Source organism: Gambusia affinis, linkage group LG05 (assembly GCF_019740435.1).
Source record: "Gambusia affinis linkage group LG05, SWU_Gaff_1.0, whole genome shotgun sequence".
Classification (NCBI taxonomy): Eukaryota; Metazoa; Chordata; class Actinopteri; order Cyprinodontiformes; family Poeciliidae; genus Gambusia; species Gambusia affinis.
The window spans coordinates 4,772,299-4,789,053 of NC_057872.1; the positions used below are offsets into that span (position 1 = coordinate 4,772,299).

The 16,755-nt window shown below is 44.5% G+C and overlaps 1 protein-coding gene across 8 annotated transcripts in view; it reads right to left on the reverse strand.

Moving 5' to 3' along the window:
• Positions 1-59: 59 nt before the first annotated feature.
• zfpm2a (zinc finger protein, FOG family member 2a) overlaps positions 60-16,755 on the reverse strand; it is a 260,239-nt gene continuing 243,543 nt past the window's right edge. For 5 of the 8 annotated variants that reach the window (XM_044117166.1, XM_044117163.1, XM_044117162.1 and 2 more), the window contains 3 exons: positions 6,010-6,216; positions 5,217-5,444; positions 60-3,697 (listed from right to left, as the gene is read on the reverse strand). In XM_044117166.1, coding sequence (XP_043973101.1) covers positions 1,158-3,697; positions 5,217-5,444; positions 6,010-6,216 — 2,975 coding nt within the window. In that variant the 3' untranslated portion in view covers positions 60-1,157. The other 3 variants (XM_044117170.1, XM_044117169.1, XM_044117168.1) reach the window with 3 other exon arrangements.

Genomic DNA, 16,755 nt, shown 5'->3' on the forward strand with positions numbered 1-16,755 from the left:
AGCTTTCTTAATCCAGATGTGCTAAAAAAAAAATTTAAAAAAAGAGCAAAGACCACTGGTTTATCCTGAGGATTTAAGTTTAATTATGACACCACATCAAAATAAAAATTTCCAACAGATCTGGAATTTAATTCCATCCATATACATGCATAGCAACAACGTTTTAAGAAACATTTTCTCCCATAATCAGGACATTGGAATGATCACTTTACATCAGTATTCCCCACTGACCTCCCAACCGGCTTGTTCATCGGCAATAAACTTAATTCTCGTACAGCGTCCTTTTGTTTTTGTCTTTTTTTTTCTTTTTTTTTTTTAAATGGGGTAACAAATAATTATATGCACAATCCCCATGTCATAATACTGTTTTCAGTAACATTCCCTCTTTTACAAAGTATTGCATCGAGAGCAAAATTTCAAAAAGGGAGACCAAAGTGTATCATCGAACAGAAATACGAGTACTATACAAGAATGTCGTCATCCTCATGAAAACATCCACATCTGAGTTGAACGAAAGAGACAAGGACAAACAGCCACATATGTATGCAAAGCCATGTATGTATGCCAAAATGTGAGATGCAGCGGTGAGCCTGGCACTCGCCTCCAAACGGTGGTTTGTAAGTCACTAGCAGTAATCTGCAGGAGACATTTTGAGCACACGGAAACTGGTACAGCAAATAAGAATACACAAGTGCCTCAGTAGCTATTTTTGAGTCTAAAATGCATCTCGTTTTTGTTTATTGTTTCGTTTGAGCCTACATTACAGTGTAAACAATATGTGTGCTACACAAGAATGACTATACAATAACATTACAAACAACTCTGATATAAATTTCATTTTGAATTTAAATTAAAATCACTACTCCTAATAATACTGATTGTAAAATAAATTAATGTTTATGAACGTGGCACCAATATTATTCTCGATTCTTGTTTTCTTTTTTTTTTTAAACCAATGGGTTTTGCATTTTTAAGTCTTGAAACAATGAAAGAAGAAGCTTCTCTTGATTGTCCACAAGCAGCGTTTCAGCACTGCGTGATGCACTATTCCAGACACAACAGTGTACCAAAAACAAAGGAGGAAAAGTCTGGTTTAAAGGTGGGGAGGTTGGGGAGCGGAGGGGGACGGAAGAACAAGTCTTGGGTCTCTTTCCAACTTATTTTACATGCTCTGCAGCATGTGATGAACAGTAAAACTTCTTATGGGTAATAAAGTTTGATAGGTTGTTGAACTGGATGTCACACAGGCGGCAGTATTTGCCGCTCCCCGAGCCGTTCACGCCTTTGTTGGCCGTCGGCGCCGCCGCCTCCTCGCCGGGGGACTTGGAGGACGGGGACATGTTCTCGTTGGAGTCGGCCTGGTTTTCCACGCCCCACGTGGGCGAGGGATTGGAAGGCTGGCTGTCTGACTGCGGCTGGTTCTCCTGCTGCTGCTGTGGAGCCGTGCCGGATCGCTCCTCTGGCTTGTGCCCCCCGTTGACGATGACCATGCCCCGGTTTTTGGGCAGGAGGGGAAGGGGTTCCTTGCCGGGGTGGAGGCAGCCATTTGCTGTAGGTTGTGGAGCCTGCTCTCTGGTTGTGACCGTCTCTCCTCCTCCGTTGATGCTCTGTTCCTGTTCGGTCGCCTCTCCCTGCATCACCGGCCCCCCTGCCACGTAATCTGTCGGCTTTATCCCAAAATACGGCGATATTTGCTCGGGACCTTTCACCTTCTTTATTGCTCCTGGATAAAGGCAGTGGGGCAGAAACATATTCTTGTTCTCGTCTTTTGATGGGATGAGCTGAGGCTCAGTGAAAGGCTTAAGTCCCGGCACGGGCGCCAGGTGAGGGGGGAACATGCCTCCATTCTGCACCACCACCTTCCCATTCCCGTTCTTCTCGCATTTGCCAGGGTTCTTATCGTACCCGTCATCTGGGCTGTTATTCCCTTCGCTCTTCACATCTGGGAACAGAGCAGACTCCAAGGCGCCGCTCTCATTGTGCTGCTGCTGCTGTTGTTGTTGAGCCGCGGCAGCAGCAGCAGCCGTGGCAGCAGCTGTCGCAGGGCAAAAGTTCTGTTTGTGTGCCAGGTAGTTCTCCACTTTGTTGAAACTTATCTTGCACACTGCACATTCGTGATAGTCCAAGAGTCTTTTGGGAGAGCTACATGTCTTGTCGGGGACCGGTGAACACTTTTTGCTGAGATCAATGGGTGCGTCCAGCTCCTGCTGCTCCGCAGCGTTGCATTTGGGAGGCAGAATGGACTTAGTGACAGTCAGAGAGGCCTCCAGGTGTTTGGGTACCATGCCGGGGAAGATGTCGCAGCGGGGGTGAAAGCGGTCGGCCAGACTCTCCACGGCCTCCTGAGAAGTGCAAGGGTTCATCGGAGGAACGCCAAGAAAACCCGGCTGCCCCATAGGGATCCTCTGGGGGTCCTGATCCGGGAGACACATCTCGTACATCTTCCTGCGCTTGCGGGTTCTCATGGTCCTCTGCATGGAGGGCACCTTGTTAGCGGACATCCGTTTCATGGGGGGGTCGTGGCGGGTGGCACAGTAGTACTGCTTGTGGACCATGTAAGTCTCGTGACGGCTGAAGGTGATGTTGCAGGCTTCACAGGTGGTCTTGTTGGGATCATTGTCATTTTCCACCAACCCCGTGCTCGGGCTCTTCCCTTCCAGTTGCTTCCCGTTGAGCCGCTCCTCTGCCCCGGTCGGGGTCGACACCTTCTTCACCTGCCCCGCTAGATCCTTGTCGGGGGCTTTCCCCCCCGCGTTGATCATGTCCAACACGTTGGAGTTCATACACGCAGACTGCATGAGGTGGCTGTCGGCCTCTGTCGGGTGGCAGCCGGCCAGCAGGCTCACAGAACTGTGACCGCTGTTGGGGCTCACCGCTTCTGGAACCTTCTCGGAAAGCGCCGAGAAGTCCGGCGACTTGGTCATGTGCTGCCAGCGGCTGTTGCAGTAGTGCTTTTTGTGGACAAGGTAGTTGTCCAGGTTGCTGAAGGTGATGTTGCATTCGAAGCAGGTGGCCCCCTTGGGCATCAGGGGACTGTAGATGACAGGCGGGTAGCTGTTCCCGCCGTGGCGCAGTCTCCGATGGACCAGCTCTGACATCTTCGCCAGAATCTCCGAAGCCTGCGGGACGACGGAAATGTCCTGGGAGAAGGCAAACTGAGACAAGAAGGGGCCCATGGGAAACGTAGGCATGTTATGTTGCACGGGGGAGGAGGCCAGTCGGGGGCTGGAGGGCTCTGACTTGATCCTGGTGTAAGAAAAACTGGCTTTGCTGCCCGGGTGGGCCTCTCCCTTCTGAGCAGACAGCATGGGCTTCTTCTCAGCCTTGTCAGCCTCTCCGTCTGTGGCCGCCTCCTTGCTGAGGGCCCCTTTGGGACTTCCCATCAGAGCGTCCTTCTTGTTGGCCAGCTCTGCACGGCCCTGCTGCTGCTGCTGCAGGCTGTCCTCCGGACCCCTGGGGGAATGCTCGGTGCCGTCGCCTTCCCTGTGAAGTTTGCCGCCGTGCCCATGTAAGTCCTGATGCTGTAAGAGTTCCCTGTGGCTCTGGAAGCTGATATGGCAGTGATTGCATCTGAAGGCCGCCTGTGACAGGTGAGACATGATGTGATGCTGGAATGTAATAAGAGAGTCTGCCGTGTAGTTACAGATTGTGCATTTCAAGCTGGTGCCAGGAGGGAGGCTCTCTTCCATTTTGACACCTGTGAGGGAGATAAAAGAGGAGAATTGCTCAGAATCTCGTCTCCCACTTTTCCTTTAGAGTTAACTGCAGACGCCATCAAACGCTCGCGCCTTATGCCAAGCTTATTCCCGTTCACTTGATTTTTTTTTTTTTAACACAATAACAAACTGTCAGCTGTGCTTGGGGACAGCCGGATATGTATATTCCTTAAAAGAAGTGACACTTTTTCCATATTCGTGTTAAGAACTGTCCAATTTTCTAAAGCAATTTCATTTAAAATACATAATCAAAATGTATATCTTGTTGCTTTTTCTCTTTTATCTCTTAAAAGGTAAAGACATAAATACCTTTTTTTTTGGTAAAAAAAAAATTCAAATAATTTTTGAAGAGATAAAAATTGAACCAACCTATCCCAGTGTGAAGTTTCTCCTTATAAATCCATTTCTGCTTCGTTAAATTGCCTGAAGCATCTCAGCATCTCGGACCCTGAGGCCAGACTTTACAAAGGGCTTAAAGGGGCAGTAGCCCAGGGCCTCAATGTTTGGGGCGTGCCTAAATGTTTTCCTTTCTTATTCTTTTTTTTTTTTTAAGGAATATGTGCTTTTGCAAATCTATCATATTTAAGTAGGTGAGTTGTATTTACTTTGAGATTTGTCTGAACAGAAACAATATTCAAGTATTTAAAAATTATGAAGTCATAGTTGATTTTTTTGGGAGGAACATGGAGTTATTGGCTATGGGAGGTATTGAACCTATCATACATGAATTCATACCTGCTGATGTATGAATTAATGCACTGTAATTTGCATTAGTAAAAATCTTTCCTTTGTCAAAAGGACACCAAAAGCGTCTCCAGCCCAGGGACCCGCTGCCTTGTAAGTCCGGCCCTGTCCAGACCATCACACTGCCACCACCATGTTTGACTGTTGACTGAAATGTTGAACTAGTTTAACGCCAGGCGCATCGAGACACCTTCTGCACTGCAAAAACACGAAATCTCACCAGGTATTTTTGGTCTAGTTTGTAGAGCAAATATCTATAACACAAAACTAACTGGCAGACTATTTCAATTATAACTATAACTTTTTCATCAATACTAATGAATTATTGACTTAAACAAGCTCCAATATCTTGCTAAAAAGTTACTTGTCGTCTTAGTTCAAGTGCGATAAGATATCTGCACGAGACTGAAAATATTTGGTAAGATTTTGTGTTTTGACGCTCCCACATTTTTTCCCATTTTGTTGCCTACTTCATGCCGTCAAACAGGTTACTCCTCTGTAAATTTTGGATTTTCAAATTTGGCCATTTCCAGGTTTTAGTAAAATTGTATTCAGCTTTCCAAAAAATGGGATTAATCATGGCTAATTCATCAGCTCTTTCCTTTGCTAAATGAAATCAGCATCTAAAACTGCTACTATTCACTCAGTTTGTTGAGTTTTGTGACAAAAACAAGCAAAAACTGAACAAATTAAAACGGGGAGCTGGTACTGTTCCCCAGATCTGGAACTCTTTGGAGCCGTGCCGCTGCCGCTCACCGCTGTGCGAGGTGCTTAGATGGATCTCCAGGGCCCTGGCTCCAGAGAAGCTCTTGTTGCACTGAGGGAAGGGGCAGACGCTGGGGGTCTGGTGGGGCCCGCCGTCACCGTCCTCCACCACCGTCTCCGTCTCCCGCTGCCGCCCGCTGCAGTAGTACATCAGATGAGCCTGCAGGTTCCTCTCGCTCCGGAACCAGATTCCACACGCCTTGCAGGGGAAAATGTCTTCTAAACAGAGAAGGGACAAACCGGGGAGGGGGACATGATATGAGGACACAAACAATTCTTTCAAGTATGAGTACGAAGATAAAAAATGAAAAAGCTTGAACATAAACACTCCTCTTCTCCAGTGGTGACTCTCAAAGCCTGCATTAAAAGGCTTTTCCCACCAAATCCTGGGCTGCAGCCTATCGCTGCGCCGCTAGCACGAGGTCGCTAGCCCTTTCTCAAGGGCAAACAAGAACACTGGACCATCTGCTTCCAGCAGCCTCCCTGTCGAGCCGAACCCAGATAGCCCTCTGCTGAGTAAACAAACACACTATTTGCATGAGGCGAGCGTTCTGCAATTAACACGTTCGCTTTGGGGCCTCGGCGCGTGTTTACGTGAACCCCCCCGCCAAAAAACCCCCAAAAAAACCTTCAAGGTCGACGGTTCTTATCTGTGACGCAGAGACTCATCCGGGTTAATCTACGACTCGCCGGAGACGCCACCGCTCGTTAAAAGCAGGTGACCGGGCGGGTGCAGAGAGGAACGGAGAAGGTGGAGGGAGTGGAAAAGCGTTGGGGCGCTTACTGTTGACGATGGCGGTGGGCAGGATGGAGGCCATGGCGGCCTGCTGCGGCAGGAGCTGGATGCTGTCCAGCAGCCGGGCCGGGTACATGCCCTCGCTCAGAGACATGTGGTTGACGGCCTGCAGGCGCGAGTCGAAGTCCACGGCGAACGCCACCAGCTCCTCGCCCTCCATCATGTTCTTGGTGGTGGTGCACCACAGCTGACCACCTGGAGGAAACACAGACAGGCGGCTTAGTGTCTAAAGTTTGTCGGTGACGGTTCCAGAGTCTAACAGCTGCTCCTCTGTGCAGGATGTCACACAATGGGACGGTAGAAAAAATACATTAAATGGCATTTCTATGGTTAAAAAAAAAGAAAAAAAGACTGAATTTAACAGTTACTGGTATTCCTGAAAAGTCAGATTGATTAGTTTTCATTTCCTTCGGTTTCACTTTGGAATAAAAATGGCATCACTACCTCTATCCTGGATCAGAACTCGTGTACTGTTACAACTATGCATGGTGAACAGGAAGGTAAAAAAAAGGTCAAAAAATGGTATCTCATGGTCAGCAAGTTTCCATAGCAACCATTAGACACCGTCTACATCCCAAGTGATTGTTTCTGAGACATCCTGGTAAACATGGAGTTTGTTGAACTCTACCGGGATTTTAACTATTAACTTCAACTATTCTTCCTTATAAATAATAGTCAGCGCACCAATAACTGTGTTTTTCTGATGTTTGCACAGTAAACATGGCGACCTGACTGCAATTGTGATGAATATACTTTATTTACAAGCTTTCTGTGTTCTGCATTACACTGAATGAACAGAATTGTTCCTGCATAAACACCACAGACTTCAGTCTTTTGCCGCCTCTAACAGGTTTTCTCAAGGTTTAGCTTCATTCTTTCCCAATCAACCAACCAGTTTCCTAACCTGGCTAAAGCAGAGCTTTCTCTAAGCATGACGCTGCCACCACCGCGTGCCATAATAGGCATGGTTTTAGAAGAGACCAATGAAAACAAAGGATTTTCAACACACAAAAAAGCAAAATTGTAGCAGTTTCCATACTACTGAACTACAAAAACACAAAATCTTACCAAGCATTTTGGTCTACTTTTTAGTACAAACATGTTAGCACGCCTGGAATTAAAACCAACTTAAAATGCACTTTTCAGGAAGATATAGGAGCTTGTTTAAGTCAATAATTCATGAATATTGATAAAAAGTACTAGCTCCACTGACAGATCTTTTTCACTCATCACATGGGAAAAATATATAAATGAAAAAATGTGCCAGTGGAACTAGTACTTTAAAAAAAATAAGTATTAAACAATTATTGACTTAACACGAGCTCCTATATCTTGCTGAAAATGTACTTGCAAGTTAGTTTTTGTCTTCTTTCAAGTGCAATAAGATATTTGCTCTAGAAACTAGACCAAAAATCCTTGGTAGGATTTGGTATTTTTACAGTGTGCCGCCCATATTCAGAGCAACGTCGACCTCAGCTGGGGAAACACTGATGCCCAGAGTTGTTGTCAGCTGCAGCACTGAGACAGGTCCTCCACATTATTAGATTGTTGTGTTTTGGGATTAAGCATTCCTCTGAAATCTTCTGAACATATTCATTAAGTCAGAGACAGAGGAGTGTGTGTGGGTGTGTGTGTGTGGGTGTGGGGAAGCTTTGAGGGGGCAAAAGGAGAGAATGAAGGTTTTAGCTCTGATAAAAATTTATCTCAGCACATGACAGGCTTTTCAGCTGCACTTCATTTTCCCATTGAAGAGATTAAAGTTTTTAATATGACTATTTACAGAAATCTGGCTGCGGAGATAACAACAAACTATGATACGCTCCCGCTAAATGGCAGAATTAGGACATTGTTTCTGAGGGAGGATGGACAATTAATTAGAACGCGCTGTTGGCTTTCAAAGATGTGCAAACATACCGACGGAGCGTCAGGCTGAGAGGGGACGCGGCGTGAGGTCTGGCTGGTGTGGAATAAAGAGAGTCCTGAGGAGAGGTGTGAAGGGGGCGGAGGCTGTAGAGGAGCCCCCACACGTCTGCAGCGCTGATAACTCATGTCTGCACAACATCAGTGAGTCACCAGGTTTAAAACGGCACTGCGGAGTGGATGAAGGTGAACCAGCAGTGGTGACCCCAAAAGGGGGGGCAGCTGGGGCTAACGGCCCATTGTGAAAACTGTTGGCCACCCCACTGGCCCAATAAGAGAATTATATTCAGGTCACAGAAGGGCATAAATGTAAAACCCAATAAAAAAAGTAAATTCATAACAAAAAAGTAAAATAAAACAGCAGCAGTACGTATGTTTTATTTTTAAAACAATGTTTTTATATATTTGTTAACATTATCGTTAAGTGGTGACGGTATAAGACTGATAATATGTGGAAAAAAAATCAAGCGCCTCTGCCTTCTCCAGGTGCTCCTATTACAAAGGGCAGAAATCCACCACTCAGTCAGAAATGGCCAATCAGAGCCAGGAGGAGGGTCTTAGTGCTGTCAATCACTCTCCTGCTCACCCCCTCTCCCCTGCTTTCTGATAAGCTATAGCTGGTTCACCACAAGACAGCCTGCCATGAATGTTAATTCAGAGCAGGCTAGCATAGCCACCGATGCATTGCTAGCATAGCCACCAATAACAATTTTCCTGTCTCCATCATTAGCACATTTAGAACCACATACACGAGGTTGATTGACAGCACTAAGACCGTCCTCCTCGCTCTGATTGGTTGTTTTTGACCAGGAACAATGCATTTTTGCAGAGCACAATAGTAGCACTGAGGAAGCAGAGGAGCTTGATTTTTTTCACAGATTATTTGTCTCATATGAGACTGTCACAACATGGAGACAGTTTTAATAGATATGGAAAAAAACATATTTTTGCAAAAGTTGCATGCTGCAGCTTTAATATAAAACATTAGGACAGTCTACATTAACCTGCTAATGCATGTGATTAATCTAAAAAGGTTAACGTGTTAAATATGCTAAAGACAAATTAACTGAATTACCTATTTTGACCTAAAAGCCCTTTCATTAGTTAGCTCAAAGCAGCTCGCTACACAGTCTTGTACTGCGGTCAACAATGCAGATTCACATATAGGAGAGAAAAGATGAACATGGAGAGTCAGACTGGTCATGTTCACAGTGATGGACTTTTGGATAAAACCAAAGCAGTATGTACTTGTTGCAAAGATTCATTATCCTTCAACGAACCACAACCAGCTTATGATGAGCATTTCCAAATTACATTTGAAACAAAATTACCTCTTTTAATTTTTTCTTAAAATTATTACCGGCCCGGTCTGGCCACCCCTATAAAATTTTCTGGAGGCGGCCTTGAACGGGTGGAAAGAAATCCACATTTCTGTTCCCTGGAAACGCAAAACCCAACTACAGATAGATGATGTGTGAACCAGCGTTAAACCTCCGAGATAAATACTTCCTTTATATTAATTAAAACACAAAGCATCAGATTTAACGTCTGTTATCCTGATTAAAACATTCCCGGGACTTCCTGCTTGAGACTCCCTGAAAATGAGAGCGGCACAAACACGTCAGAGCGGTGACACGCTATTAAAAATACGCTGTCTGTCTCAATCCCGCCTGCGCGCGCGCTTCCTCCCTGCCGCTGCGCGCGCGCGTGACAGCAACACTTTAAAGAGCAGCGCCTATCTGTCGGCCAATCTGCTGCGACGACACGCGCACTTCAGGCCCTCACTGCTTCATCGTTTCTTGATTCTGTCATACCACACACCGCCTGGAGAGACCCTTTGAATTTTTATCTCCTAATTAAAATAACAAAACTCCTCTCCACTGTCTGCTCGAGTCACCGTCAAGGTAGATACAAAACTGCCGCTGACAATGGCGAGGAGTATATCGCTGCACCAGCCATAAAAAGTTCGAGTTTCTCAAATGCTCTTAGTTTACAAAGAGAATCAAGAACGAGATCCTGACTCGCAGATAGCAGGCGGGTTTGTTTGGATCAATCCAGAAGCTGAGATAGCGTCCTCACGTGACGTCCGAGGAAAAAAGCTGGACTGCGTTTTAACAAAACTCGAACTCCGAATGCTTCCCTCCGGCCAAGATTGCTGCACATCCATCTGCTGTGTGTGCGTGCGTGTGTGTGTGTGGAAGAGAGTTTCAGGACTGAGTGTCCCAGTTTCACCGAGGCAGCGCTGAGCTCGTTGCAGTGACTCGCTTCCGGCGGCAGGAAAACTGTTTGAACTGCACCGTTAGAGGCGTCTGAACTGGAACTGGGGAAACAATTGCTCAGGTTAGCAGGATTTTTATATAGAGCCTGTCTGCAGGATAAAGATGGCGCCGCAGCCGCATCCTCACAGGTGGAACGCATGCAAAACACAGAGGAGACTGAACCTGAAATCTGAGATCTGCTTCATTCTTCACAAATGAAACAACTGCAAATTTTATTACATGATTTCGACATATTTTTGGAGTTTTATGTCGTAGGGCAAAGCAAACCAGTATAATTGTGAAGTGGAAAATGTACGTTTTTAAACTCTTTTTTTTAATTATTATTAAAATTAAAATCTGAAAGGTTTAGAGTTCTTCATGGGTTTTCTTCCACAGTTATCTGATGTTTATCATCATATTTGCCATCAACTCTCACCAGATGCATCCACACAGCATGATGCTGCCACCAACAGCTGGGTGTTTTCTGGATGATTTCTAGTTTGAATTGAAAATGGGATTTGTTTTTGACTTTCTTTTTTTAAAAAATGTTCCTACCCTGCTTTCAACCTGTTCTCCCTGACCTGTCAAATCAATTCAGTTCAACACTTCATTAATCTCAGAGGGAAAAAAAGATGTTGAAACTAATATTACAGGTTGTTTTTTTTCCAGAGTTGTTGTAAAATGCTGATGGCTGTGGACAGGAAAAATCTCCTGTAGCAGTCAGTATTCCAGCAAATCTGATAAGGGCCTCTGAATGAAGACGCACTGCAAAAGCACAAAATTGCACCACATATGTTTTTTTTTCTAGTTGCTAGTTCAAATATGTTAGAACATTTGGAACAAGACAAGACAAATGACTGGCTTTATACTGAGATCAAAGTGAGCACACTGAGTAGCTGCGTTTCCATTGACCGTATAATTGTGCAATTGAACATTTTAAAAATAAATTTGCTTAATGGAAACACAGCAATATAAAAGTAAGAAGAAAAAAAGAACAAAAACTAGTTTTCCATGAATAGATTTTGTGCTAGGATCAGCTGGATTTTTGTTTTCTTTTAATTTATTTGGCAAAAAAACACTTTTTCCACATCACACAAGTCGCAAAAACAACAACCAGATGTTGCCACACGCACAAACCAAAGACGACGACGACAGGAAATAGTACAAGGACAATGATATTGTGTCAGGAGAACATTGACACAGTTTTGCAACACATTTGCAACAGAAACAAATTAACTTCTTAAGGCAATTTGTTGTGCTGAACTTTTATTTAAGGGCGTCAGGCACGTCACAAACGTCCGCCTTTCATTTTCTAATCATTTTAAATTCTAGCTCGCTGTGGTTTGTCGCATAAAAGCGCCGCTGCGACACAAAGTAGCTCGTGGTTCAACATGAAACTTTGATGAAATAAGAATACTTTTGCAAGGCGTTGCGTCAAGGAGCAGAGCGCTGAAATCCCACCTGAGCGGAGGCGTCGGCCGCGCAACGGACAAAAACAAACGTTCCGCGAAAGGAGCTCTTTTAGGAAGATTTGTCACGGCTGTTTGACTTTTCGTGACAGGTGATTCAAATCTGAGAAATCCAGGTGAGCCTCTAGAGGTCTGGGGGGGGCGGAGGGTCAAGAGTTAGAGCAAACAACCAAACGCATTAAGTTGAGGAACTGGGGGAAAGGCTGAAGGAAAGTGCTCTTGTTTTGCCTGCTAACTGTCTGCAGTGTGAGCTGCCTTTGTGCAGTGGCCAATGCAGTTGGAAAGAAGGCTATTGTCTAAATCCTCCTGCAGAGCACCTGATAAAAGAATAAAGAACTATGACATATTCTAAAAACAATGGAGGAATTAAGGGGGAGACAATAGGCCAGCTGCCTCATTAAAACAATCAAAAACGGCATCCTGTATGTAGTCCAGATAATTAAAAAGCGTCGCTTCCGACCGCCTCTCAACACACCACATCCACCGGCTCGCCGAGGCCCCGAGACTGCTGGCTCCGCTGGCTAAATGCCCTCGTCCCTCTCTTCCTCTTTGATTAATGGTTTATTTGAACATGCGGCTGAAGATGAACATATGAAGGAATTCATGAAGCAAAATTATAATGCGAACCCTTCTCTCCCCCTCGGCCCCCAGCATAAGCACTCGTGAGCTAATCAAACGTCTCAGGATGAATCGGAGGGACCAGGGGCCGCGTGTGTCTCCTCCCCTTCGCCTAAAGCCCCGAGAGATTTCAAAGAGCAGGCATCACAGGGCATTCTTTTTTTTATTTTTTTTTTTATTTTCTCACATTAAATGACTTTATAAGAAACTGGATGTGTACAGTATCTGTGTTTGCGTGGAGAAGGCAGCGAGAATGGAGTATGAGATACTTAAGCAAATTTAAAAAAAAATTTTATTTATATATATATATATATATATTGCTTCCTGCAAACCCGCTACCAACACCATATCTTAATGAAGCTGCAAACAAATCTCTCTTGCCTCGTGCAAGAAAAAAAAAAGAAAAAAAAAAGCTGAGAGACAACAAAGCAGCAGAAATAACAGAAGGGCCCGGATAATTAAACTGGCCTGAAGACAGGTATTCAAATGTTGGTGTGTAAACAGCACAACTCTTTAATAGTTTAGCTGTAAAATGCGTAGTTAAGCACATCAGCACTTGCCTCTCCCATCTGTCCAAACACATTACTGTGGCTGAGGCCATTATGGCTCTGGAGTACAGTCTCCCTGCACTGCAGCCACATATTATAGGAAGGGTTGAATGGGGCTTCTGGGAGCACTAAAAAGGGGCCCGTTGGCATTATCTCATTGCATCATGCTCTATAAAAGAATGAATTCTGGAGGGGATTAAATATTAGTCATCAAAATTCTAAAAAAAAAATAAAAAAAATTAATGTATTAATTAATCAAGCAGTTAGTGAACTAGTGTAATCCTAAGAACAAATTCCACATAAACATTTTGAGTAAAACTAAATACTCTAGTTTGGTGTTCAGTAGGGAACAGAGAGGCTGTTATGTTTATATGGGTCGTATTACGAATGACTACATGAGCTTTGTAAAGGCTAAGAATTGTCATAAGAATTGTGGTTGAGAGCGTGTGCTAGCTTAGCAAGAGAGCTAATGCTAATGCTTAGCTTGTTTTACCCGTTTTAGCCCAAGCTGTTATTGTACGCCCCAGATATGAAGATGAGTTCTTGAGTTCTTGAAGTCTGACACCCTGTTTCCATGTTGGAGACTCTTATTTTGAAGTAAGACAGGAAACTGCGTGTCAAGACACCGGCGCTCCCCCATACATACAGAGTCTGCAGTGTTGGACGGTTCGATTCCCAAATTTGAGACCTTTGCCGCATTTCTTCACTCGTTCCCTCTCTGCCCATTTCCTGTCTAGAAAGGCCACTAGTACCAAAAATAAAAGATAAAAAGAAAGGAAGCTGTTTTGTTGGTTGTGTGACAAAGTTACAAAGCCCACAAGTTGGATCAAAAGTATTTAGAGCTTTTAGATTGTTTGTTTGGCAACTATTTTTACTTACAGACAAGATAAAAACGCTTTATCAGTACTGTGAGAAAACAGTGGCTGACTGAGAGCTGCTAACAATGCTAAAGTTAGCATCTGTAGGAGTTTCAAGGCAGCGCTAAGCTAAACAGATAACAGACTAAAGATCAAAATACCTAAAATATGGAGCCTGATTATGCTACACTCAACAGAGAAGCTTGAAAACACAGCTCTGGATTTGTGAAACACAACTCGGGGTATTTTCAAAGCTATCTTTCTGTAGCATTGGAAGCACCATTCAATTGAAATAAAATCACAATATATAAACTGGACTGGGAGTCCATTATCCTAAACTGATTGCAAAGTTGTAATCAGCAAAAAAAAAATCTCAATATTGTGCATCTCCTTCTTACCTTGTGAGTTGGGCTTGTTGTCACAACCAAACGTATACATTTTTCACTAACTATTTGTTCGTTAGTGTCCGACCTACTTTTATTTTTTGTTTATTTTGAGACCAGGCAACCCAGATAATTATAATTAAGACACACTGTTTTGGGTTCACATCTTTGGTTTCCTGATGTTTCCTGGTTAAATCAGGGTCAAATAAAACGCGTAAATAGTTCAAATTGAACTAATTGTACTTGGTCATAACGTACCTAAATTACCTGAGCTGTCAAACATTCTGAATTTGTACCCAGCAATTAAATTCAACCTCTAAACCACACTGCTACATCAATTTTAGTGGTTAAATTTTAACCAGCACCGCTTGAGCAAAAGATGTGTTGGGTTTTCTCATACTGAAGTGCTTCTGGCCTTTTATTTTCTACTTTAAAACAGCGACAGTTTTTAATATGTGATTCCAGATTCAGAGTGGAACTCAAATCTCCTTTGTGAAGTTGATTATTAATGCGGACCCTTCTCTCTCTATTTTTTTTTTCCTCTTTTCTTTTTTTTTCCACCACTCCTTACATTTCTCATCTCCGTCTATTGGCTCTGCACTAACTGCTGGTCTTAATTGTGAAGTGAGGCCAGTGGTGCCTGAAGCCACAGAGAAGGGTTGTAATTAAAGACCTCTACTCCTCTTGTCTTCAAATCAGCTCCGGCTCCTCCTGGTCAAATGGGAACGAGCCGCTCGCACCTCCGAATATCAAGTAGCTGCGCGCCAGAATCCGTCGCCTCCCTGTTCTTAAACAAAGCTGCATCGCAGGAGGAATCCACAGCCGTGACACAACCATGGCTTCCCAACCATGGCCAAAAAAATAATTAATAAATAAATAAATTGAGGCGCCGAACGAGGCTGGATAATGTCTGTATCTGCACCTGACAGTGGACCGGACAAACACTGATCATCCTGCTCATGGACACCAGTAAATATTTGGATTGTTTCTGGATCAGCAGAGATGAACACATTAGGATGACTCACAGCTCTGCCAGTTCACAGTTAGAACCCACTGCAAGCATCACATGTAAGGTCAAATAAGCCAAGCATCATCATTATTATTATTACTACTATTATTATTATTAGTGATGGCACAGCAAACTAGATTTAGCTGACTCTTATCAATACAGCTCTGACAGATTGTGTTATTGTGTCCTCTCTGCCACTAGGAGGCACTCTTCTCATGCTCTAGCTGCAGGCCGGTGGCTGACCTGCTGTGATGATGCCAGATGCCTCAGACATAGCAGGCCAGCACAGACGCCTGTCTGCACATACATCTTCTGGAGCACGGTTCTGATTCTTTTAGTCTGGCAACTTTTTGATCAAAAAGAAAAATTTTGTCATTTTAAAAATAAACCGTTCCCGCCCCCGATAAGAGCTCAGATGTTTAATTATGTTTCTTCCCCCCCCCCCACTTTTTTGAGACAGAATGTCACAAATATGATTTCAGGGCAACAGAAATCATTCATCTTGCAATAAGCGACCTCTCCTCCCATCATCCCAAATATCTCTCATTTCACACTGAAGTATCCAGACTAAATTTAGTATCAAGTGTTTTTTGGGGGCGGGGCGGTTTGCAGATGCAATCAGTTACCCAGAGATCGTGGCCTTGAGCGAATGGCACGTGGGTCAGAATGCACAAATTAAAGAGACGTCCCAGGGGAGCCTGGCGCACTGCTCTCTCTCTCTCTCTCTACTGTATACATTCACAGCGGCTGCACAGAACAATGTCACCCAGCCTCTCAATTAGGAGCCGTTTGAGGACATTAGAACAAACAGTTTTGACCCAAACGGCGCTGAGATGTGACTGAGTAAGCGTTTTTTTTTTTATTATTTCACACAAGGATAAAATGAAATGTTTTTGCTTTGAAACGGAAAGACGTTTCTCCGGCTGAGGGATGTTTGCCTGGTAATGCTGTTGTAATCATTTTATAAGAGGTGGTGAGGAGGGGGGGACAGGAAATGGGGAAACAAATGTGAATTAGCAGCTATTTCTGCTCTGGGATGCTTCGAAATCAGCGGATTTCAATTAGAAATGTATTTGTTCAATATCTCTTTTAATAAGATTTTTCAGTTCTATAAAAACGTCCATTTTTTCCCCCAGCCTAAGAGAAATACAACCACTTTCAGCATTTTCTAGTAAGTTTAGGCAGCGCTGTCAGCGTTCAAAACAGAACACCGACATTCCTTCAGTGTACCAAACCGCTGTCCCTCGTTAGACGTCGGCTTCTCTCCGTCCCGCAGCAAAGCGGAGTAGACTATTAAAGCGCAGCCCTGACTGGCTGCTCTCCGCTCGGCTTTTATTCTGTATTTGGACAGGTTTGTCCCACTGAGATCTCTATTAGCTCTCCCTCTCTGCGGGTAAGTGCTTGCCTGTGTCCTGGTTGTGGCCAGTCGACATGTGTTTACTGCGGCCCCCGCTGCGGCGGCAGGCTGGTCGGGGTGTGTGTGGGGGGGTGAGGGTCCGTCCTAACCAAGCCCTGCTAATGGGACCAGAAGACCCCTCGTGACAGGACGGCCTAGCTAAACTCTCCCTCCCGCTCACCCTCCCTGCACCCCTGACTCTTCTCCAGCTGTGGCCTCGTGGCCCGTGTCCCCCTCCCCACTCTCTTCCCATCATGCCTTGGTGGGGGCAGGTGA